This window comes from Mus musculus, chromosome 5 (genome assembly GCF_000001635.26).
Source record: "Mus musculus strain C57BL/6J chromosome 5, GRCm38.p6 C57BL/6J".
NCBI lineage: Eukaryota > Metazoa > Chordata > Mammalia > Rodentia > Muridae > Mus > Mus musculus.
Window position 1 is genome coordinate 38,468,875 of NC_000071.6, and position 24,646 is coordinate 38,493,520.

Sequence of the window (24,646 nt, forward strand, 5' to 3'; positions counted from 1 at the left end):
CTGCAAAGGCCCTGTAGTTCCAGCATGTGCCACATCTGAAGGACAGCACTAAGGGTCAAATGGATGGAAGAGACATCACCTTACGATAAGAACAGTGCTTGCTAGGAACCAGACACCCCAGCCGAGCCATCACAGACATCTGTCTGCATGGCTTTCTACGTGAGATGTGCAGGCACCTGAATCCATCAGATATCCCTTTGGCCTTTGACTGGAGGAGAAACTGTTGGATTCTGAGTGGAAAGAGGGTAGCTAGTTAGAAAATGGTTCCATGGGCCAGGCTACAGACAGGACTCAGAGAAACATTGTTTGCAGCCATTATGGTTACCAATCACATCTTACTGAAGCCTTCCCTGCCTCACCCAGTAGGTTCAATGGCTAAAGACAGTGACAAGATCCTGCAGGCTCACATGCAGTCTAATGTGTCAGACAGCTCTCCTGGGCTTGAAAGACCCCTCAAGGGTAGAGCCTCAAGTGGCTTGGACACACCCTGTTCTGCTCACACTGCCTGTTTTGAAGTGACCGCAGACCCTCTGTGGACACGTGACGCCACATGGGTGCTCTCTCCAAAGGAACACACAGTCAGATTCTGGGAATCCCTGGAAGCAGGGTGGATGTGTTTGCTTAGGGTAATGGTATTGAGGGGAAGTTTAGGAAGATGGTCACTCCTGGAACCTAGACATATTAGCCTCCCCCGCTTCATATTCTTCTATCAAATGAGGCTCCTGGCATGGGATACTTCCTCACATTGGAGAGAGAGAGAGAGAGAGAGAGAGAGAGAGAGAGAGAGAGAGAGAGAGAGAGAGAGAGAGAGAGAAAGAGAGAGAGGAGAGAGACAGAGAGACAGAGAGAGAAAGAGCAGTCATTTTCTGTATTCCAGCCTTCCAAAAATCAAAAAATGAAGTAAAATAAAGCAAAGAAGTAAAAATTTTTAAAAAAAAAATCCTCTTAAGGTTGGTCCTGAATGACAGTCAGGACCAGGGTCAGCTAGTATGTGGACTGGCCAAGCAGCAAGACACCGACTCCCTCTTGGTAAGAAGCATGGATTCTTTCTCAGCCTTGTTACCTGAACCACAAGCCCCTGGCCCATCCCCCAAGCTGGTGACAGGGGATCAGGCGTCAGTGCAGTGCCTGAGTTCGCTGTCCAGCCTGAGTGGTGGACAACTCAACTTTTCTCTCACAGCGCCCCCTTGTGGCAGCATCTGTCATTATTCTCTCTGGACATCTCTGCCCTAGCATCTGAGCTGTTCCTTCCCTGGCTTGCCTTTGCTTTCACAAGATCCCTGTGCCTCAGCCTCCAGCCATGCATGGTCCCATCTGCACAAGGCTCTCTCCTTTAGAGAGTCTGCTTTGTTCCAAGACCCTCTGATGGCCACATTGCCCCCTCTACCCTTACCACAGTTGGACACTGAGCAGGGTGTCTCCATTATTTTTTCCATCTCCCAGCTAGTTCAGGCCAGGTTTCGCCCTGCTCCACTGAAGCTAATCCCTGGAACAGCTGGGATTCCCACTACAAGCCTGCTGGCACCAGCTCTGGGGAGGTCTGACCTGGAAAGGCTTCCTGAATGAGCTTGGCCCTCAGCCTGGCTCCTCTCCTGGGGCTCACAGCCTGGTGGGTGTCTGCCTTCCACAGATGGCCCAGCTCTCAGATCTACTTCCCCATCTCTACCACCCTAACCATACCCCAACAATGACCCACTCCAGTCTCCTCAGAACTCCCTAAATAGACTAGATCCTTCCACAGTCCTAAGCTCGTGACTGCACTTAAACCACTTCTTGCCTTGAAATGTCTTGGGTGTCTGTTACTGCTCCTGGTATTGGGGACCCTCCAAGACCTGACAGTGAGTCCTATGCATCTTTTCACCCTGGCATCTGGCCGCACAATGGCACTGAGGTAAAGGTCCCACAAAGCAGCACGAATTGTTTGAAAAACACAAAACATCAGGCCTTTGGGCACAGCAAGAAAATGAGTGACATGAACCAAGAAGCCTTCTGGGAGAAATTTGGGGGTGCTGCTCTGAACAATAATGAAGGCAGCATTCATATCTCTGTCAGATTGTGTGTTCACATGTGCCGTTCCTTCCGACAGGAGCTTAAGGACAGAGTGTAGGTAACAGCGAGTCCCAGGCTGTAGCATCCTCAAAGTTTGCCCTGGGGCAGCTGTAAGCATGTAAGAATAGCTACTCCTGTGTTATGGACTCTCAGCGTCTCCTTCCATGTTCAGCCTGTCCCTCCCTGGCTATGCCAAGTGTCCCCATGCTCTAAGAACCTGGTACTGGTGGCCAGTGACTGGGTTCAAAAGTCATGGGTTGGATTCAGACAGACCTGGGTCTGGGTCTCAGCGCTGCCTTCTGCAAGCTGACCCTGGGCCAGTTGCTGCTCCACTGTGATCGAATGGAGGTGAATAACATCAACAGATCGAATTCCATCCCTCCATCACCAGATTCCCATATTGAAGTCGTAAACCCTTGCGTCTCCCTCCTGAACCTGCTGAATCTCCCTGGTGTAAGGTCAGGTCCTCCACTGCAGATCTGAGCACTATTTCTTGTCCTTTCTGTCTTTTCTCTTTTAAAGTGGTTTCAGTCTGTGGGTGTTATTAGACGCGTTCTCACGACCGGCCAGGAAAGACGCAACAAACCAGAATCTTCTGCGGCAAAGCTTTATTGCTTACATCTTCAGGAGCCAGAGTGCAAGAGAGCAAGCCAGCAACTGGCGAAACCCCATCCCTTTTTAAGGAGAATTATCCTCCACCTAGGACGTATTACTCCCTGATTAGCTGCAGCCCATCGGCCCAGTTGTCATCACGGGAAAGGCAGAACACATGGTGGGAAAACTGCCCCTGCATGTGTGCAGACTATGTTTACCACTTAGAACACAGCTGTCAGTGCCATCTTATAATGGCAAATGTGAGGGCGGCTCCTCACAGATCCCCCTTTTCTTTTAATAAGAGCAATAGGCCACCCATATTAATGAGAGTGGAGATAGAGGTCAAATCCCCAGTGTGTAGGTAAAGGAGCCATACACATAACCTCCTCCCAGGCTCATCACCCAGAGGGGTCCTGGTCTGGTCCCGTGTTGTTTTTCCTGGGGGAAGGACACTTGAACACTCAACCTTCTTGAAAGATGACATGTCTCCCTAGAATAGGCTCATATGTGCCGCAGAGCCTTTCTACTGCAGTGCTTAGCCTTGCAACTCTCTCGGGCTGCTGAAGCACACTCACTCTATCCCGTGCAATGAGACTAGCCTCATGGGAATATAAGAGCTGAGTGGCCAGCGACCTATTGCCTAAGCATAGATATATCAGGGGGAGCACCATGTTCTAGAGCTGCAAGTGCCTGGGCAATAACCACCTTGTATCTTCTAGTTTGGGCCTTAAGCTTACAGACCAACCAAAGAAGCAACACTAATCCACAGCAAAGTGTATCTCCACATAATCCCACCCCCATCCATTCTTTAAAGAAGGAAAATGCTGAGGAGATCCAATTGGGTAATCCTTTGATCAGGGACAGGTCCAAGCGCTTGGAGTTGACCTGAATGATGGCAAGTCTCAATTCCCGAAGGGTCTGTTCAAATTCAGCCGTCCAATTCTGTAACATATACTGAGAAAGACCTTTTAACAAATTAGCTGCCCTAGTAAATTTCACATACTGAATGGAAGTAACACACAATCCCGGAAAACTTTTGTTTACAACCCTGCTGAGTTATTTGTCATAATACATCTAGTTGTATCTGGACAAGATCTATGAGTTGATTAACCAGCATGAGACCTCTCTGTACTGGGCCAAATAAGTTCATTTGCTCATTAATGGCTCTGAGGTCATGGAGCAGTCTCCACTTTCCTGACTTTTTCTTAATTACAAAAATTGGAGTATTCCAAGGTGAGGTAGAGGGCTCAATATGGCCTAATTTTAATTGTTCCTCTACCAGTTGAATCACAGCTTCTAGTTTTTCAGAGGATAGGTGCCATTGAGGAACCCACACTGGGTCCCCTGTTTTCCATGGTATGGGTCGTGCTGCCCCAATGGCCGCTATGGAAAACCCAGACCCTGTCTGTCTTGGTTTCCATTAGGTAAGATAGGCTCTATCCTTCCCTGTTCTTGATGTCCTAACCCTTTTCCTTCTTTATAACCCATCTTTGCCATGATATTTTTTGCTTTAGTTGAATACCCTCCCGATGGGGCGTTTTCATTGGACAAAATAAGGCCCAAATGCTGCATAATATCCCTTCCCCAGAGGTTAACCGGGAGTGGGAGCACATAAGGTATGAATTTCCCTTGCTGTCCTTCAGAGGATTCCCACGTCAAGGCAATGGAGCTTATAGTGGGACATGATTGATATCCTAGGCCCTGTAATGAATGAGATGACTCTGTGGTGGGCCATGCTTTGGGCCACCAATGTGTAGAAATTATACTTTTATCTGCTCCGGTATCAAGGATGCCTTCAAACTCTTTTCCATTAATCTTAAGGCAGAGCTTAGGTCTATTATTCAAAGATACAACCAAATAGGCAGAATCATTTCCTGAGGAGCCCATTTTCTTTATCTCAGGTCCTGCAAATTTTTCCCTGGTATTATCAGGGAGGAGCAGCAGCTGAGCTATCCTATCTCCTTTACTAATAGAAAAAACGCCTTTGGGGCTTGAGCACAGGACCTGTATTTCAGGGGAATGTTGACAATCCATAACTCCAGGGTGGACTACTAAGCCCTGCAAGGTGAGTGAACCCCGGCCGAGAATAAGGCCCATGGTTCCCGGGGGCAAGGATGGTATAGGCTCCACTGGCACCGGCTGAATACTCATTTGAGGCATTAGTAGGAAGTCGGAGGCGGCATGCAGGTCTACCCTTGTGGGTCTTCCTGGGTCACCTCTCTGACTGCTTCCTGGGTCCTGACAAACCGGTTCCCATATCTTTGAGGGCCCTGGGACCGAGGGCCCGATGACCCGTTTTTTGGCACATCAGCTGATTGACTATCAGGTGGGGGAAGGACTCTGCCCTTTATATCCCTCACAGAGCGACACTGGTCAGCTCTATGATAACCCTTGCCACACTTAGAGCAAAGAGTGAGGGTCCCTCCCTGTTTACCTGGAGCTCTGCAATCTTTCTTAAGATGCCCAGGCTTCCTGCAGTTAAAACATGTCCTCTGATTATTTCTGCCCATGGAGCAGTTTTGGGATTGAAGGATGGCAGCCGCTAAACCTGCATTGGTGAGAGGTCCCCCAAGCTCTCGACAGACCCTGAGCCAGTCTTGTAAGCCTTTGTTCTTTCTTGGGGCTATGGCCGCTCGGCACTCCTTTGTGGCTTGCTCATAGATTAGCTGTTTTATCAGAGGCGCAGCTTGCTCTGACTCTCCAAAAATACGCTCTGCTGCCTCTGTCATTCTGGCCACAAAATCTGAGAAGGATTCCTGAGGTCCCTGGATTATCTTTGTTAACTGACCAGTGGTTTCACCTGCTCGAGAGAGCGCCTTCCAGGCCCTAATAGCCGTGGAAGAAATCTGGGCATAAGCTCCCCAATGGTAGTTTGTTTGATCAGCAGAATAAGCTCCCTGACCCGTTAACAAGTCAAAAGTCCAATCTCTCTGCTCTGGAGTCAAAGCAGCTGCGTTTGCTCGGGCCTGCGCTTGTGCAGCTTCGTGCCAAAGCGCTCTCCATTCCATATATTTGCCCATACTAGGGAGAGCGGCTTTTACAACCGTTTGCCAATCACCAGGAGTCATAGCGTGATTCGCAAGCCTTTCCACTTGTGCTATAGTGAAATTAGCACTGACTCCATAGTTACGGACCGACTCGGCAAGCTCTTTAATCTGTATATACGCTACCGGAGCGTGGACACGCCCACCCTCGGCTCCTTCAAAGACCGGAAATGCCTGTTGTATTTTCCTTTGTTCCTCCTTTGGAATGAACGAGTCTGTGCATTGCCTCTCTGTCCATTGCCTCTCTGCGCAGGGCTGATGCACTACGCAGGGCGGGGGCTCAGCATAGGGTGGAGGTGCACTATGACCTTGAAGCCGACTGCCAAGAGGCCAAGCAGCAAGCTGGCCTTTGCCAGCCGCTTTTGGCTTTTTCCTTGACCAATTAGCTCGCATTTTATCTGGCTGGTACCCTTTTTTCTCATAATGAGCTGCTTCTTCCTCCCAGTCTGTTTCTTCAGAGGAGAATTCTCCATCTGCTTCAGAGCTACTAAGAGCTGGCTTCCTGAGCTCATCTAGTGACGAGTATCTCCTAGAGACCTCCGCTAATCGATCTTTCTTCTTTTCCCTTTTTCCTCTTTTTCTTCTAATCTCTCTCCAGGTATTCCTACCTGACCTTAACTTTTCCTCAGGTTCAAGACCCTTGGAAAGGCCTGTATACTTATTTTGTGTACCATATTTTCTCTTTGCTCCTACTCTCTCTCCCCGCTTTACTTCTGATAGCTTGTCCTGAATTTCCTCTAGAATCCGCCCTGCCTTAACCACTTGATAACATGTGAAAAGGAACAAAAGGGCTTCTAACACTAGAAAAAATTCAAGGCCAAACATAACTTGTAAAGCCATTTTCCACTTTACTTCTGATAGACTGTCTTGAATTTCCTTAGAAAGTTCAAGGCCAGGCTTACCTCGTAAAGCTATACTCACTGGTACTCTCGTTCCCCAGCTGAAAAGTTCTGAATTCATACAGTTGAATCCTTCTTAACAGTCTGCTTTACGGGAACCTTTATTACCGCGACCCGCAGTTCTGGTTCTGGAATGAGGGATCTTCCCTGCGCCAGTCCCGAGTTTTTTCTCGTCCCGGGTTTCGGCACCAATTGTTATTAGACGCGTTCTCACGACCGGCCAGGAAAGACGCAACAAACCAGAATCTTCTGCGGCAAAGCTTTATTGCTTACATCTTCAGGAGCCAGAGTGCAAGAGAGCAAGCCAGCAACTGGCGAAACCCCATCCCTTTTTAAGGAGAATTATCCTCCACCTAGGACGTATTACTCCCTGATTAGCTGCAGCCCATCGGCCCAGTTGTCATCACGGGAAAGGCAGAACACATGGTGGGAAAACTGCCCCTGCATGTGTGCAGACTATGTTTACCACTTAGAACACAGCTGTCAGTGCCATCTTATAATGGCAAATGTGAGGGCGGCTCCTCACATGTGGGGTTTCTTGGCTCTCACTGCTGGATTTCTCAGTACTGGGGACCAAACCCAGGGCCTCACCTGTGTTGGGCAAGTGGGTGTTCTACCACTGAGCCTCAATCCCAGCCTCCACTGCTTTTAGCCTCTTCTCCCAACCCATCTCCCCATTCCCCTCGGGAATAGGAATGGCAAGTCACACCTTCACTATTATCACCCTATTGACATCCCTATATAGCTAGGAAGGCCTTGTGTGTTTTGGTTTCCCTACTTCTGCCTCTGCCCCGCCCCTGCCCCGCCCCCGCACCGCCCCTGCCCCTGCCTCATTGGAAATGCTTCCAGACATATGGGGCTCAGCTCAATGTCCACCTCCTCCAGATCGCCTTCCTGATTCCCAGCATCTAGCATGTGACAGGTACTCAGTATATATTTGTTGAATGAATGACTAAACTGCTCTTTCCTGTGGTTCATGGGTCAGTGACATCACACTACTCAGAGTTCAAATCTCATATGGATCTGTGTTTCACAGAGGCCCCACTCTCTTGGGTGAATGCTCTGATGAACTTCCCAGACAAATCAATAGTCCATATCACAAGTCGGTTTTTTTCAGAGATGAATTCAGGTAAGTCAGAGCCTCATCTTGAAATGACAGAGTCAAAGGCCCAGGTAGCTGCAGACACCTGCAAGAACCACCTGAGATCGTTTGTTCCCAGCAGCCTTTAGTATCAGTGCCGATTTTTGAGATAACTTGGACAGCTCCTCAAATGTCAGCATTAGCTCAAGTTTTACAACCCAGACCTGCCTTGGCACTGATGGAGCATGCATCCCTGTGGCACCTGTATCCTCTTGGAGACCCACCAGCCTTGGCTCCCTTGTATTTGACACAGGAGAATGATGTACCGGAGCCACCAGCCTGGCTTATGTGGGCCTCAGGGTGCCCCCAACATGCCTGCCCAGTGCTCAAACCACCTGGAGCTCAGAGCCTATTCCCAGGTTTTTCTAATTTGGTAGCCTCCCTGCCCCATCCTCTACCTGCAAGCCTGGGCTCAGCATCAGCCTCTGCCCCTCCCGTTACCGCCTCCATCCTGCCAGGAGTTGGCAGAAGAAAACCTGGCCTGGGGCACACCTTCTCCTGCTACCAGCAGAGAGCCTGGAATTGACCTCAGGCTGAAACAGGAGCCAGGGGTGAGTCATAACAGGTGGCTCTGAGTGTGAGTAAAATTTAAATTAAAAAGGACAAGTCCGTGCGCTCCAATCTCCTAAAATACTTGCACTGGCATTAAAGTCCTCAAGCCCAGCCCGGTCTGTACTGAAGGATACCTCAGTTCTGCGACAACTCTCTCAATCTCTCTCTCCTCCCCCCATCCACCCTGTTTTTGCTGGTCACCCTGCGTGGGCGCAGCGCCCTCTGGCGGTCGGACACTCACCGGCGTGGGCGCGTTCACCACGGAGAGGTTGTACCCGTAGAGGAAGGAGGACCCGAAGGCTCCCACGAGAGCTGCCACGACGAGCGAGAAGGACCATTTCTGGGAAGGGAGAGAAGACGAAGGTGTCAGAGTGGGATGCCTCCTTAGCCGGAAGGCATCCCAGAGGGAAAATCAGGAGGGAAAAGAAGCAGTTGGGGGTGGGGAGGGGGGGTGCGGCAAGGCAGAGTTCCTGCCCTGAGGTCCCACTATACAGCTGTCTTCCTGCAAGGCAGCCTGAGGGTCTCCGCACCCCCCCCCCCACACACACACCCAGCAGGCCTGTGCTGGATGTGGCCGCTGTCTGATCCAGCAGGAGCAAAAGGCAAAGCTAAGTTGTTAGCAGCGGCTAGCACTCCTTGAGCGCTACCACCAGGCACAGTTCTAGGTGCTTTCTCTGTACCATTCTTCCCTGAGTCCCTAGTCAGTCCAGTTCCACCCAGTGTCACAGAGAAGGTGTGCAGAGCTGTCCCTGGTGCTGCCTGAGGAGCAGCCTGGAGCTGAGCTGGTCCCCATTGCAGGACAAGGCTCCCGACCAGCACAGCTGACTCTTCACCGGGGTCTGAGATGGCTGATAGCCACACAGATGCACACTCATGTGCATGTGCATGTACACACATGCACAGTTCCAGGACAAAGCATCAGCCTACAAGCTGGTCAGCACACCTAAGAATAAGGACCTGCAGATAGAGATGCAGGCGGGGCTTACGCTGAGAATCTGAGAGCTGCATCCAGGTACTCCTGTCCCAGCCTCATTCAAGATGACCACAGCCAGGACCTGGCCATGCTCATGAACACCGAGTCTTAGTGAAGGAAGGCTGACCAGCTGGCACCTGCTGGGGACTGGAGAGCTGCCACAGGCCTGTGGTCTGGTGGAGGGAACCAGGGGCTCTGGCAGCCACCACTTAACATATTTGTGTGCACAGGCATGTATTTTGTAGGTACTAGATCCTGCCACCCCCAGGGGTGTACTAAGACAATGTCTAGTTAAGGGACCAAGATCAGGCACATGTATAGTTTGGGAAACTGCAGTGGCCCCTAACAGCAACTCCATGCTCTGCCCTTAGTCTCCTCTTGTTAGACTCTAGTACCATAGAGTAGTGGGCATCTAAGCAGAGACTGGAAGTTTCTGGGGTTCAACTTGTCCATCTGTCAAATGGGCTTTTAATAACAGTACCGCTGCTGAAAACGCAGTGGGCTGCTAGACACAGCCAGTTCGAAAGGAAGAAAGGAAGAAAGAAAAATGAAAGAAAGAAAGAAAAAAGAAAGAGAGAGAGAGAAAGGAAGGAAGAGAAAGAAAGAAAGAAAGAAAGAAAGAAAGAAAGAAAGAAAGAAAGAAAGAAAGAAAGCTCTTCTTTTATTTCTCTTTACCTCCCTCTGGTTCAGCCTCTGCCAAGACACACAAGCTTAGCTCTCCCCACCCTGCCCACCCAAAGTCCTAGAGGTTTTCTCATTACCTCAGACCCATTGCCAAAGCCCCTTCCTCTGAACAGCTTCCTGAAAGCCACCACCCATGTGCCTCCCCCAGCTCCTCCCCCCCCACCCCCCCACTCCCTGCCATCTCTCATGTTTATCTCTGATTCAACTTTGGATCCTAACACTGCAGCTTCTACAGTGTGTAAGCTTTGACCAGTAACATGGCCACTCCTTGATCAGCTTCCTCATCTTTAAGATGAGGGTGGTAATAGAATCCACACCATAAGGGGTTTGCAGGAGAAGAAGAGGGCCGGGCACTGCATGTGTGCCCTGTCAGGTTCCAGGGGGTGGGGCTTATCCTGAGGGCTGGGACTAGGTTGCTTGTCTCCTGTGTCTGGTGCCAAGCCTGCTGCCGAGGCAGTGTGCAGTTCCTGCGTGCTGGGGGCATGGTGGAACTGCCTAGTGCCAGCTATCTTAAGCCTCTTTTCTAGACCCTGCCACCTCCCCATGGCTCTCAACTCTCATCTTAATTAAGGGTGGACTACTCCCATCAGATCTGGAAGGGTCCTGCTCGGCAAGGGAGAATGGCATATAGAAGCTGTCTCCTGCCTCAGCCCCTCTTCTGGGGCGGGGGGGGGGGGGAGGGGTTTCCTTGCTTCTCTGTCTCTCTGTCTCTGTCTCTCTGTCTGTCTCTGTCTGTCTGTCTCTCTCTCTCTGTCTCTCTCTCTCTCTGTCTCTCTGTCTCTCTCTCTCTCTCTCTCTCTCTCTCTCTCTCTCTCACACACACACACACACACACACACACACACACACACACACTTCTTCCCACTGGACACAGATAAGAGGAGGAGTCTATGATCAAGAGTATTACTGTTTGCCTGCCCTAGGAAAGAAAAGGCAGTCAGCTCTGAGCAAGCATGAGAGAGCTGTCCACCAGAGCCTCATTCTCAGTGCCCTGATGGGATGGCAGAGGTGGTAGAGAGTGAAGGCTAAGGAGAGAGAGAGAGAGAGAGAGAGAGAGAGAGAGAGAGAGAGAGAGAGAGAGAGAGAGAGAGAGTTCAAACTCCAAACTCCAGCGTTCCCGCTCCAGGTGGTATGCTCCACAGCTGCCAGACAGGGGCTGAGCTCTGTCTGGTAGTAGCAGCTACCCAGGCCTGCACCCCCCACAGGACAGAAGCCGGTCTGTGTTTACCTTTGTCCTCCTCTGCTGGTGACCCACAGAGAGCTCCCCAGGGCCACCGGTGTCACACATCAGGGAAGCTAAAGCAAGCTCCCTGGAATCCATCTTTTTTCTTCCTGGCTCCAGGACCCTGGACTTGCCAGGGCATCTCTGCAGCGAGGAGGCAGAGTCCACAGGAAGGAGGGCAGAGCAGGAAGCGTGGCTCTGTGATCATGCCTGAACAGGAAGCGAGCGACATTGCTCCCCTGCTCCCAAGCAACTGAGACAGCTTCGCTCCCCGGAGTCACGCCCAAGTCATGGTTTTTTTTTGGTTTCGTTTTGTTTTGTTTGGCTCCCCTCCCCCCCCCCCTCCATTTATGATTCTCTCTAACAAGGCCAGAGCTCTGGATGGGGCAGCTGGCACAAACCCAGAGAAACCTCCTAAGAATCAAGGCCAAAGGTTGTTGGCTTTCTCCTTAGAAGCTGGATGGGTTCCAGCACTGACTCCTCCTCTTATCTGTGTCCACGGGCAAGTCTTGGCCGTGCTCTGAGCTTCCATTCTGTCGGGGCAAAATGAAATATTGATCTTTCTCTAATTGTCCTGCAGAGTCAGTTCTGCTGCTCAAAGAGCAAATGGGCAGAGCAGCGTGCAGCGATGTCGGTGGCCCTCTCTGCAGGTCCTAACTGGCTCAATAAAAGCGTAACGCGTAACGAGACAACGACCTTGTATGCCCCAGGACAGCCTGAGAATTAATTTACTCTGTGGTCAGTTTGCTTCAATGTCAGTCAGAGAAGTATTTTCAGTGAGCCATGGTCAAGGCAGGCTACGTAAATTATGTGTTCTGATAGGGTGGGAGGGGACAGAAGCAGGCTTGGTCAATGAGGAATGTGTAGGGAGTGAGGGGCAGTGTTCAAGTCCCCACACAAGACTCTGAGAAGCTGTGTCTGGAAAGGACATGTGGAGATAAAGAAGGTGAGAAAGGAAACTTCTGGGGACATGATTGTCACATGCACGTGAAGGCATCCAGCCCAGATGAGACAATGCTGTCCATGGTAATGGAAGGAGACAATGCTGTCCAGGGTAAGCAGGGACCACCCTGGGCGAGAAAGACCAGCCTCGGTTCAATGCCAGGGATTCACAGAGCCCAGGTAACTGCTCAGCCTGACATTCCTCACCCTGGGACACCTTCTGCAGGCACAGATAGCCAGATAGCTGATGCTGGTGACAGGGAAAAAAAAAGCCTACATGGCTGGGGCCTAAGGTGCAGGAGGGATCTGCAGAAGAGAAGTTGGGGATAGCCGCATTCCTTCACACCAAGGACTTCACAGTCATGGTCTCCTTTCTCCCTCACCTGCTCCCCAGCTTCCCTCTGTGCTGTTTTCTTTTCCACTGCAACAGTTCTCATCAGCTAGTAAAAGCTTGCTGAGATGCATCAGGTGACCCCTATCCGACTTAAAACTTCCCGGGTTCACCCTGGACAAGTTCAAGAGCACCAGGATACAGGTGGTTAACACACACGTGCAAGAACAGCTGGGCACTCTGTCAGGGAGGGTGCCAAGGCCCTGTGTCACCCTGTGGCTGTCTTGGGGAACCAACTTGTTTTCTACCCCACCCTTATCTTTCTTATTGTTGAGGACAGGATCCCTGAAGGTCAGATGTCCCTCTTCAGACGGACTATCGTAAATCAAATCTTAGAGGGCTGCCCGGGTGAACGAGAGATGATGACCTCTGTCTCTGCCTCTCTCTCTGTCTCTCTCTCTTACACACACACACACACCCCACATGCACACATGCATGCATGAGCACACACACACAATGATAGTTGATAGTTACCGTGGTTAATAACAGAAAAGAACTATAGGAGGAAGAAATAGGGCTCAAATTTCTTGAAACCCCGGAAAGACTCATGGATATCCCTTGAGTTGCTAGTTTCTCCACTTCTATTCTTTGCCAGGAACAGATTGACCAAGAGAACTGAATCGGGGCATAGGTGTCCACGTAGAGGTTGCAGTGGGCTTACTTTGGCTGTAAGCCAAGGCGGGAGGGGATCTTCTCGGCTGCTAAGTGTTAGGTTTGAGCCAAGCAGACTTGGTGTTCCCACCATTTTACAGACACTAGCAGGCATCCCACAGTCAGGTTCAGGGACAGGTCTATGCTAGGCTCCCTAGAGCCTCCAGACTTCAGGTTATGATAAATCCCAGATGTGGGGCCACTTGCTATCATTCTGGCTCTGCTGCAGGTCTCTTAGTTGATTCTGATGCTAATCTCTGGTGCAACAAAGAGGCAAACAGCCTGTTTAAAATTGTAAGAAAACCTCCTTAGGTGTTCAAACTCCAGGAAAATGACAGGAACTAAGGAATGTAGAGACCTCAGATATCAAAGGGCTAAGGCACCCCCATCTCCCAATGAATGCACCCGAGGTGGCTTTTCTCCACAGTGACACCACCCTCTGTCTGCTAGATTCCTCATTTCCCCACAGAGTACAAAGATTCCCCAGTCCCTCCCCTTCCCAATTGCTTTAAAGCAGCCTCCCATATCTTCCCCAGTGCCCTGATAGTGCCCTTGTTCCTTCTCTTCTTCTTGACCCCTGCCATGTCCTCTCCGGCATTAAATAAATCTTCTTGCCTGAAGGAATGATCTTTGTCAGTGTCCTCTATCCTATTGAGGAGACCTTCTACTGAAGACCTCCTGGAAGCAGAAACAGGTAGAGCAGGGATGGGTTTCAATTCATGCCTCTTGAAACTTTGAGTGCGTGCATGCATGCGTGTATGTAGGGGTGGGCACACACATAGCATGGAGTCCAGAGGTAGAAGTCAGGTGGTTTCCCCTCATTTCCCTCCTTATTTTTGGAGACGGGATCTCTCACAGAATGGGCCACCCCCTGCCTCAGCACTAGAGTTACAGATCTGCACCTCCCCCTGCTTCTGACGTTTCCTTGGGTTCTATGCAGCAAACAGTTTGCAAACTGAGCCATCGCCTCCAGCTCTTCGATGTATCTTTCATTTAAGGACAACTACCACATTGTTGTCATCATCAATGTCCCTTATTTGCCCTTTGGAATGGGAACTGTCACAACAAGTCCAGGGAGCTCCAGCAGAGAGAGACTCTGATGATCATCTCCCTGCCAAACCCATGTCAGACCTATGCATAGTCCACAGCGTCCCACACTGCTGTCCTCTCAGGCACCCCTGCTCTCTGCTGTTGTCATGATAACCCCACTCCCCTGGAGGAGGGAGCATGGATATCCTGGTTACCAGAAGGTACAGGAAAGGAGGAACAAGGAAGTAGGACTGGCCACCTTCCTCCTCACCCGCTGGCTTTCCTTGGTTTCTGCGGAGTTCTTTTCACTGAGCTTCATGGTCTTGGGCTTCTGTTATTCCTAAGAGCAAGAGAAAGGACGCCATTAGTCATCTGCTGTTGGTGATGGGTAGGTCAGTGGAGACAGCTATGCTGGAGGTCACTCAAGCTAGTCAGTAGACTGTGATCACCAGTTCTAGGCCCTACTGGTCTGCACAGTGAGTCAAGGCCAGTCTGGCTTGGTGAGAACTTGTCTCAAAATAAAACCCTTTTTAAAGAGGCTGGCTATGTAGCTCAGTGGTAGAGCACTTGCCTAGCATGCATGAAGTCCTGGGTTCAAGCCACAATACTTCACAAAAAAAAAAAAAAAAAAAAAAAAAAAAAGAGGAAGTCACTCAGGAAAGATTCACTCAGGCAAGGACACCAGGATGAGACATTGTAATATCCTCATTTGACCCCAGATCCCCGGAGAGACCTGGTCTCCTCTGGCCCAGCTCCATTTAGGAAACGTGAGACAGGGCAATGGCTGTGTTTCCCACACCTGCCTCCTAGCTTACAGAATGCAGGCTGTTCCCTGAAGCAGCCTCCCTCAGAAGGTCGGGCTCACAAAGGCTGGAAACACCAGACTGTCTGTCTCCAGTGAAACTGAAGCCAGTAGAAGCTGAGACAAACCGTTAAGTCTCACCTGTCAAGTTAGCGTCACCAAAAAAAAGGTAACCCGAATCCCCCGGTGACAGAAATGGCAAGCCTTGCCAGTTTTCTAGAGTTTTGACATGTTTTAGAGCTTCAGACCAATTTGCATGCTTTAGCTAAACTTGTCCCGGCATTTGTAAAAATGCATCCTGGGACAAGAAATAAACTAAGCACAAAGGTTTCAACCCAAAAGCTATTCATTGCAATGTCTTCCATGTTAGGAAATGGCATTTGCAATGGTGACTGTGTGGTGCATTGTGGGGTCTTAGCCTTGGTTGGCTTCATTTTCACTGCCAGTTAAAGAAGCAGGGGAAATCTCAGACAAGGCACACAGAATCAGCCCGTGAAGAAAGACTTTTATTAGGAGTAAGAAAACACACAGAGCTGCACACACAGAGAGAGGGGAGGAGGGGGGAGGGAGAAAGAGAGAGAGAGAGAAAGAGAAGGGGAGGAGGGGGGAGAGGGACAGGAAGAGAGAAGAGGAGGTGGGAGAGAAAGAGCACAAGGCACTCAAAAAGACCCTCTGCGAATCAGAGGGCAGATTCAGGAAGTCCTTGAATGTTAGGGCTTGAAGGATCTTCAAGTGGTCTTTCTCCTCTAATTCAGGGTTGGTCAGTCTGAAGAAAGAAAAGGAGGTTGATAGGCCCAGTCTTTTGAGTAAGCACGTGCTGAGCCTGCCTGGAAACCATCAGGCCAGGACACAGGCAAGGATCCCTGATCGCCAGAGAAAAAGTCCACTGGGCCTTAAGGCAGCAGTTCTCAACCTGTGGGTCATGAACCCTTCGTGGGGAGTGGGGAGGGGGGAAACAACCCTTTCACAGGAGTCACCTAAGGCCATTGGAAAACACAAATATTTACATTACAATTGAGAATAGTAGCAAAATTGCAGTTATGATGTAGCAATGAAAACAATTTTATGGTTGGGGGTCACCGCAACATGCATTAAAGGGTCGCAGTCCTTAAGAGTTTTATTTCTGGTTGGGAGGAGGAGGAGGAAATTGGAAGAATGCCAGTTTTTAAAACCTGCTGGTGGCCCCTTTTTCTGTCTGTCTGTCTACTGGGGATCTGTTCTAACTGCTAGTCCTAGACCAAGAAAAGTTTACCTGTGTCACAGTTCATCCATAGCGGGAAGCATGTGGGTGTGGTGTGAGTGTGTTGTATGTGTGTGGTGTATGTGTGTGGTGTACGTGTGTGGTGTGTGTTCTCTGTGTGTATTGCATAGTGTGTGTATTATGTGTCTGTGCATATGCATGGGTGTGTCTGTGCACACTTGTGTACTCCGAGGCTAGAGGCCCATGCCAGCTGTCATCCTCAATCAGTCACTCTCCATCTTATTTTCTGAGACAAGATCTCACGGAGTCTGAAGCTCACAGACTTGACTGGTCTGGCTGGCCAACAAGCTCTGGGGGTTCCACTGTCTCTGCCTCCCCTATGCTCAGGTTACAGATGTTTAACTGGGTGCTGAGACTCCTAACCCAGATCTTCACACTTACACATCAAGCACTCAACGAATGGAGCATCTTCCCAGCCCATAGAAAGCCTAATAGCCCTTTAAAAATGTTATTTCTGGGTGGAGCAATGGCTCACTGGTTTGCTCTTGCAAAGCCCCATGTTCAGGGCCTAGCATTCACATGAGGCAGCTCACCACTGCTTTTCCCTACAGCTCTAAGACATCCAACACCCTCTTCTGGCCTCCGTGGGCACCTGCACTCACAGACACAAACTCATAGGCATGCACATGTACATAATTTAAAATAAAATCTTGTTGAAAAGCCTGTTATCTAAGAGCATGTGGCAGGAAGAAATAGTCAGAGCAAATTTATATTTGACAAGTGAAGAAAAAAATATATAGGTGAATATGTATTATTTGACACTAAACACAGACATACTGATAATCAAGACTTTGTATGTTAAGCTTTGCATGTGCATAAACCAGGTCTGTGTCCTCTTACTCAAATCCAAAGGCAGGATGTGTATGTGGAGCACTCCCTCGGCAAACACCAAGTGCCAATATCCTAGTTATGAGGGGTCCAGTCCTGAGCAAAGGCCAACCCCCACCCCCGCCGCCATTACAGAGCTGGCATTTGGGGAGAAGAGGAATGGACCATGACCTTCAGACTGCTCACACGTGCATGGGAGGTGAGAGGCTGGCCAGGCACAGGGTGGAGACAGTGGAGCCAGGCTGAGCCAGGGACAGGGTATGCAGGACTGCAGGGATGCATGAAGAGTGGAGATGGGGCAGGGAGGATGAGCAGGGAGGGTGAGCAGGGAGGATGAGCAGGGAGGATGAGGGGGAGGGATGAGCAGGGAGGATGAGGGGGAGGGATGAGCAGGGAGGATGAGCAGGGAGGATGAGCAGGGAGGATGAGCAGGGAGGGTGAGCAGGGAGGGTGAGCAGGGAGGATGAGCAGGGAGGATGAGCAGGGAGGATGAGCAGGGAAGATGAGCAGGAAGGATGGGCAGTGAGGGTGAGCAGTGAGGGTGAGCAGGGAGGATGAGCAGGGAGGGTGAGCAGGGAGGATGAGTAGGGGGGATGAGCAGTGAGGATGAGCAGGGAGGGTGAGCAGGGAGGGTGGGCAGGGAGGATGAGCAGGGAGGGTGAGCAGGGATAGCTATGTTTCCATACATGAGCAGATGAGTCAGAAACAACAAAGTTACAGTCACCCTAATCTATGATACTATGGCAATTTTAATTTTTTTGTTTTGTTTCCCCATTTTTCCCCCACTGGGAAAAAAACTGTTAGCCTAATGACACACTTTAATTAATTTTGAAATGAAATACTTAATTTTTTTAAAAAATTCTGAATTATTGAGTAGCCAAAGCCGAGTCACAGCATGCACGTGACACTTCCTAGGATAAAAGCCATCACCCTGAGGATCTCAGGATCCTCAGAGGAGATTGCTGTCTGGGCTGGGTTCAGGTCCAGAAATCGCCACAGCTGGACACTGGGGGCCCTGTACTGATGATGGTCCTGGTATCATGATCCACTCTTGGGCCTGCTTTCCCTGAAACTTTTGCAAGCCTTTCTGTAGTACCTAAGGCTACCCTTGGCCTACAGGAAAGGAGGAAATGCTTGGTCTCACTCAGACGCCCTGTCACCTGCTGCCTCCTCCTGAAAACCTGACCTGTGTCTGCCTGGTACCTCCGAGAAAAAGTGTATCATTTCTGGAGAAGCTAGGACGCAGGGACAGCTCCCCCCAACCCCTCTCTTCCTCTCTCTCTCTCTCTCTCTCTCTCTCTCTCTCTCTCTCTCTCTCTCTCTCTCTCTCTCTCTCTTTCTCTCTCTCTCTCTCTCTGTGTATGTGTGTGTCCATCCTTCTCTCTTCCTCCCTCTCTCTGTGTATGTGTGTGCTGTATGTACCTATCTGTATCAGTGTGTGCATGTCTGTCTATCTCTGTGTGCACACCTGTGTGTATGGCAATCTTCCTGTGTTCGTCTGACAGTGTCTATGGGTGTGGATGTCTCCTCATCAGTGATGCTCTTCTGTGTGAGACAGCCCATTTTATGTATCAACACGGCCAGCCTACGGTGCCACTGGCTGGATATCTGCAGATTAATCCAGATGTTGCTGGAAAAGTGTTTTCAACCTCATCAGCATTTGCCATCAGGGGACTTAAGTAAAGCAGATGGCTCTCTACGATGCAGGTGCCTTTCCCCTAGAAACTTCACAACTGCGAGAGAAAAACAAGGGAGCCCTGAAGAGGAAGGGGGTCCACCTCAGGACTACAACACAGGAGTTCTGCCAAGTTTCCAGTCTTGGAATGGGACTGCAACAATCAGCATTGCTGGGGTGGATTTGTAGCTGGTTGTGTGGATTTGGGGTTTGTCAGTCCCAAAACTTCATGAAGCGATCCCTTAAAGGAGTGAAGCAGACAGGAGGGATGTGAGGCTGGTGGAGAGAATGTCCTGCTGGTTCTGTCTCTCTGAAGAACCCTGGCTGGTCCTCTCCCCCACTTCTCACACCCGAAGGTCATAGCCTATTCCTCTTTGTCCAAGCTAGCACAAGGCCTGACCAGCCGGAAAAGTGCGTAGCACAAGAGCCTGGGGGCTGAGGGCTGGTCTCTGTATGACTAAGTGAGAGCCAGGGTTCAGGGTTTGAAAGACCTGTGCTCAATGGGGGAGAGCAAGTGGTTGGAATCAGAACTTCCGGTCTCCATCCTGGCTTCAGGACTGTGACCTCTATGCTTCTTCTCCCTGTGGTGATTGAGGGCGCTGCAGACAAAAAAGAAAAAAAGATCCTGGAGATGCCTAGCTAAGCTCTGGTGTCTGATTGTTTACTCCAGCTACGAATGATTGGTAAGTGTCTGACCTGGGGTGGGGGAGGGGGTGGGGTAGCAGAGTAGAGGGTGAGGTGTGAGGAGTTCCACTTAGAGATGTTTGGGGCTGGGGCAGGCAAAGCATCCGTATCACATGACGGAAATAAAAGTAGTCCTGGAGTGAATGTGTAGCTTGCTGTGTGGATCTCAGGCTTGCCAATCCCCAAAACTGTGATTCAATCCCTTAAAGGGATGTTCCAGACAGAGCAGGGCTGGGGGTGGGTGTGGGTGGGTGGGTGGAGAGACTGTCCTACTCGCTTTGTTTCTGATTCTCCCCCGGGATGTGAATGAAAACTAGTCTTTAATTCGAGCACCAAAAACGGTCACCAGGGAGAAAGTGCTGAGGGTGGACTCCTAAAGCAGCCTACCGGGAAAGAGACTGGCAAGCAGGGGGTGAGGTGGGGGATGCAGGGATAGGAAACAAGGCCTCTGAAACTCTGGGGGTGACAAGTCAAGAAGGTAGCGCTGACTCAAAGGGCTGGCTGTATCAAGAGAGGGGTGTCATCATAGCAAGGGTGTCCTGAGAGTGTTGGCAGGGAATGACAGAGCTGAAAGAGGAGCCTGTGTATAGACTGGCCTCATAGGGCATCAGCAGTGAGGGCGAGCAGGGAAGCCACAGGCGGAAGTGTGTGCCATCGATGGACCACAGTAAAACCGTGACAAGGGTTGCAGATTTGGAAGTGGGAAGATGGGAAGATGGTCCCTGAATGGCTTTTATGTTCTGGGACCCTCTACACCCCAAAGCCGCCTGGACCTGTCCAATGCTGTCCTGCACAGTCTACCTCCCAACCCACTCTGTCTGCATTCCATCGCCCAGTGACGTCAGCATTAAGCGTGAAGCAAACAGTCAACCAAAGGGAAGGCAGGATGTGGCGCGGGTGTGTGTGTGTGTCATGAAGCAGTCTGAGAACGGCCTTTACATTCGCCATTAGTGAGTACACAGTGTCCACCATGGGCTTAAATTCAGAAATATTGTAGAGGAAATGAGACCTTAGTTGCGGTCAGAGTGTGGCTCTGCCCACACTAGGCACTCCCACGGGGATCATCTAGAGTTCAAGGTCAGAGTGTGCTGGCAGCAGTCACTGTGCTTGAGGGAAAGGGTGAGGACAGAGGTGAGCGGGAGCAGAGAAGGTGCGGAGCCCACGTGACAGGCCCAGGAGAAAGGACCATGGACCCGGGAGGGTAGACAGATATTCAGCAAGTCTGAAACATTGAGGCTTTTGTGTTGTGAGGGGCCAGTTAAGTGTTAGGGCAGGATGAGGGAATATATACACTCTTTTTTAGGAAAGATGCTATAAGTGGCCCTCTCCCAGGGAGGTCTAATCTTTGTACCATGGACCCTAGGATAGCTATGATTGTGGCTCAACACAAAACTGAAAATGTACTTAAAATATGATTTTTTTCTTTTTACTTGTTTAATTTGCTTTTTTTGTTGTTGTTGCTCAATCATGTCATTCTCGAGCATTAACTTTTTAGATGACAAATCTATACTGTAGTGACCTAGTTTGGGTACCCGTGGGAGACACCTGTGAGAGATGAGTTGGGCTTCTTTCTCATTCACAGACAATTGGGATTGTCTCCTATGTCCTCCTCAGCAAGAAACAAGAAGATAACTGCTAAGTCAGCAAAATCCGCTGCCCACGGAGACTGCACCCATAAGAGCTCCAGACTAGAACCCACTACAGAGTCAAGGACCTCTTTCATCAGACCCAGTCTGTCCCAGGCCACATTTGAGAGCTTATATGACTCAGGCAGCATGGACTCTGGAACCTCAGCTCTCTAAGTGACACAGCTTGAGAAGCTAGCAGAAAGTGACTTGACTCCTCTGTGCCTCCACATCAAATGGAAAGGGCAACCTCCTGGGGCTGCTCTGAGGATCAGTTGAGCTCCTCACGGGAGGCACTAGTCCACAGCAAAGGTCAAGAAGCTAGAGTGAGAGGGTGCTCCCCACTGGGAGCACCGCAAACAGCCTCTGTGGGCAGATATGGTGCTCCCTGCTTATGCAGGCTTTGCAGGATAGCTGCTATCTTAGAGCCGGTTAAGGTGACTCGCCTTGTAAGTGAGTCCACTTGGTAATGAACTAGAGAATTCTGCATGCCCTCAGAACAACTATGTAAGGCTTGAATAGAGTAAGAAACAAGTGAAATCCATAAGATAAACACAAGATCTGTTTGGGGGCATTACTAAAGTACCAGGTCCCTGCCTTCAGCCTGCAGTGACCAAACTGTCCTTCAGAGTGAAGCTAGGCTAATGCCGCCCAAGAGAAGAGGTTAGTTCCCACAGAAGAAAGCTCGTCTCTAGTGGGGAATGGCCCAGTCCCTTGAATGCCAGCAGCCACTATGGCAGCCCATGCTCCTCTTCATCAGACTTCCTCAAAATCCAGCAACTGTTGGGTTAATAGCCCAATAGTGGGAGCAAAACACCAGGACTCCTGCTCTGTAGTGTGACTGACCACTCCCTAGGTCTTTCCACTGTTAACTGAGTAAAAAACCACCAGCACCATCCTGCTGCTACTGCCACTAGCCCTGACTGCTAATGAACTCCTGGAGCTAATGCAGGGTTGGCCCCTGTAGAAAGCAACTGCAACTCAAAAGAAGTGGTCTCTCCCACACAGCTTGTCCCAAAGGCTGGCTCTGAACCCCAGACAGCTGAAGCATTGGAGCCAGCATTGACTACAAGACCAAACGTGTAAAAATCAAAGGTGCTGCTAGCAGCCCCAAGCCACAGAGACCAGCAGAAAGGCATGTAGACTTCTCTCCCTCACCTGGCTAGGCAACCTAGAAGCCACCCTTCCCAGAAGTACCTGTGTCACTGCCTTGAACACCATCCGTTTGGGTGCTAAGCTGAGTAGAGACAAGTGTTGGCTCCAACACTTGCAGCTCGAACAGAATATCCGACCACAGGGGCCAGCGAGATGGCCGAGTAGACACAGGAGCTTGCCACCAAGCCCAAAAACCTGATTCCAACCCCCAAACATACATGGTGAAGGAGAGAACCAAAAACCAAGTTATGAAAGTTGTCCTCTGACCTCCACATGCATACACACACACACACATACAAACAATGTAAAGAGAAAAATAAAACATGATACAAGTTCAAGACTGGGCTTTGAACTCTCTCCCTGGTTGTCAGAGTTTGGCTGTGGCTTTATTCCTAGTGTTCAATGCTCTGTTTAGTTTAGTTTCTGCCTTTAGCATGATGCTAACGTGAATTCTAAAACAAGGATCTGGAAATGAATGTGGGATATAGGAGACTTTGAGAACAAGAAGGAGAGAATAAAACAGAGGGGGTGTGAAAATTTGGAGAGGACAATTAAGAGGAGGAAGGAGAAAAACTGGAGAGGGGCCATAGGAATAGCTACAGCCATACCAACCCACAACTGTTTCTATAGAAAGCTTGCCAGATATCACACTAAGTACTTTATCTGCATATTCTCACTTACTCTTTACCAACCCCCTGCAAAGCTGGTTCTCAGATCCCTCCTTTGTCAAATCCTTGCCCCTAGTTGCTCTGGAAATTCCCATCAATGGCACAAGCCTCCCAAAGCTGCCCAAAGTCGGCGTGCCCAAAGTCAGTAACTCACCTGTGCCCTGAGCCTCCTCGCCCACTCTAGTCTAAAGAGCAGATGGACTATGCCTCGTAAATAGATCAGCTCCCAATCCAATCAGATATAAACCTGGGAGCTTGTGAAATAAACCAGCATTAATGATTAAGCTGCATCCAGCTGTTATTGTAAACATCTCAGATGCCCATCGAGATTAACAATCAATGATTAACGGCCGAAGATGGGAGATGGCAAGCTGAACTGATTGAAAGCACACCCAGGAGTGTGGTGGCATGTGCCGGGACAGAAATTCCAGGGCAGAGAAGTCTCAATGAAGCCATACCTGGACAAACCAGTGACCTTGGCAGTCTTGTGTGTCTTATCCAATCCCCTTAATAGGCAGATGCCACCATGGGAGATTTAAACCCCTGGCTGTGGTTGAATCATATGGTGCTCACAAATGACATGTAGGTGTCAATCCTGGGGCCCGAATGGGCAGTGATGGGCAAAGTCTTGTTGCTCAGACCCCTAGTCAAAGGAAACTCAGCTGTGGCACCTGGCAACACTACTACATCTGTGGTTATTGTTGCTTTATGGATACTTGTTGCCATGGTGAAAAGTGACCCATACAGACCAATTCTTCTCTCTTCAGCACCTGGAGAGACCAGGACTGGTGCAGAGTTATGGAAGAGGAGGGTATCTGGCTAGATGCTGGTCACCCTGGGTAATTCGTCTTTATTTTGAATTTTGTTCTTGTATCTTTGCTAATTTTCAAATACTTACGTATTACCAATGTGCTAGTCTGCTGCGCAGATGAACACCATGGCCAAAAACAACTTGGGAGAGGAAGTATTTACTTGACATCCAGGTCAGGATCCCATCATGGAGGGACGTCAGGACAGGATGCTCTAAGCAGGACATTGAAACAGAAACCTTGGAGGAATACTGCTTACTGCCTGGCTCCCTGACTCACATGCAGATACATTTCTCTTATACATTTAGCGATCTGCATTCAGCAAGCACCTACTGTGTGCTAGGCGTGTATGATCCAAAGCCTCATTGAGTGGTACGTTGTGGCTTCATCTGCCACCTACAGTTGTTGTTGAGTTAGATCACTTGGCCAAGGTTCCAGGCATGCAGGTGAAAGTTAGGGTGCAAAGCAAGATCATCTACTCTCCCTGCTTCCTCCACGGATGCTCGTTCATGATGCGCTGTGGGAAATCCATCAGCAGGCAGGCAGGCAGGCAGGCAGACAGACAGACAGAAGCAGATGGGTGACTGGCCAGAGCTCAGACATCAGTGACCGCGATGGCTAGTTTTATGTTAACCTGACACAAATTATAGTCATCTGAGAGGGAAACCCCTCGACTGAGAAAACGTCTCTGTAAGATCCAGCTGAGGGAAGCCTGTACAGCATTTTTTTTTATTAGTTATTGGTATGGGAGGGTCCATCCCATTGTGGGTGGTGCGATCCTTGAGCTGGTGGTCTCTTGGTTCTATACGAAAGCAGGCTGAGCAAGCCATGAGGAGAAACCACTAAGCAGCACTCTTCTACCACCCCTGTCTCAGCTCCTGCCTCCAGATTCCTGCTCTGAGTTCCTGCCCTGACTTCCTTCAGGGATGGGCTAGGATATGGAAATGTGAGCCAAATAAACCCCTCTC

At 49.9% G+C, this 24,646-nt stretch overlaps 1 protein-coding gene across 13 annotated transcripts in view; it reads right to left on the minus strand.

Annotated features, from left to right (window-relative positions):
- Positions 1-24,646, minus strand: part of Slc2a9 (solute carrier family 2 (facilitated glucose transporter), member 9) — a 153,876-nt gene that overhangs the window by 119,603 nt on the left and 9,627 nt on the right. For 6 of the 13 annotated variants that reach the window (XM_006503685.4, XM_006503684.4, XM_006503687.4 and 3 more), the window contains 2 exons: positions 14,443-14,511; positions 8,521-8,619 (listed from right to left, as the gene is read on the minus strand). In XM_006503685.4, coding sequence (XP_006503748.1) covers positions 8,521-8,619; positions 14,443-14,490 — 147 coding nt within the window. In that variant the 5' untranslated portion in view covers positions 14,491-14,511. Of the gene's footprint in view, positions 1-8,520; positions 8,620-11,164; positions 11,458-14,442; positions 14,512-19,228; positions 19,249-23,023; positions 23,112-23,767; positions 23,855-24,646 lie in introns of those variants that run through there. The other 7 variants (XM_006503686.4, XM_006503683.4, NM_001102415.1 and 4 more) reach the window with 5 other exon arrangements.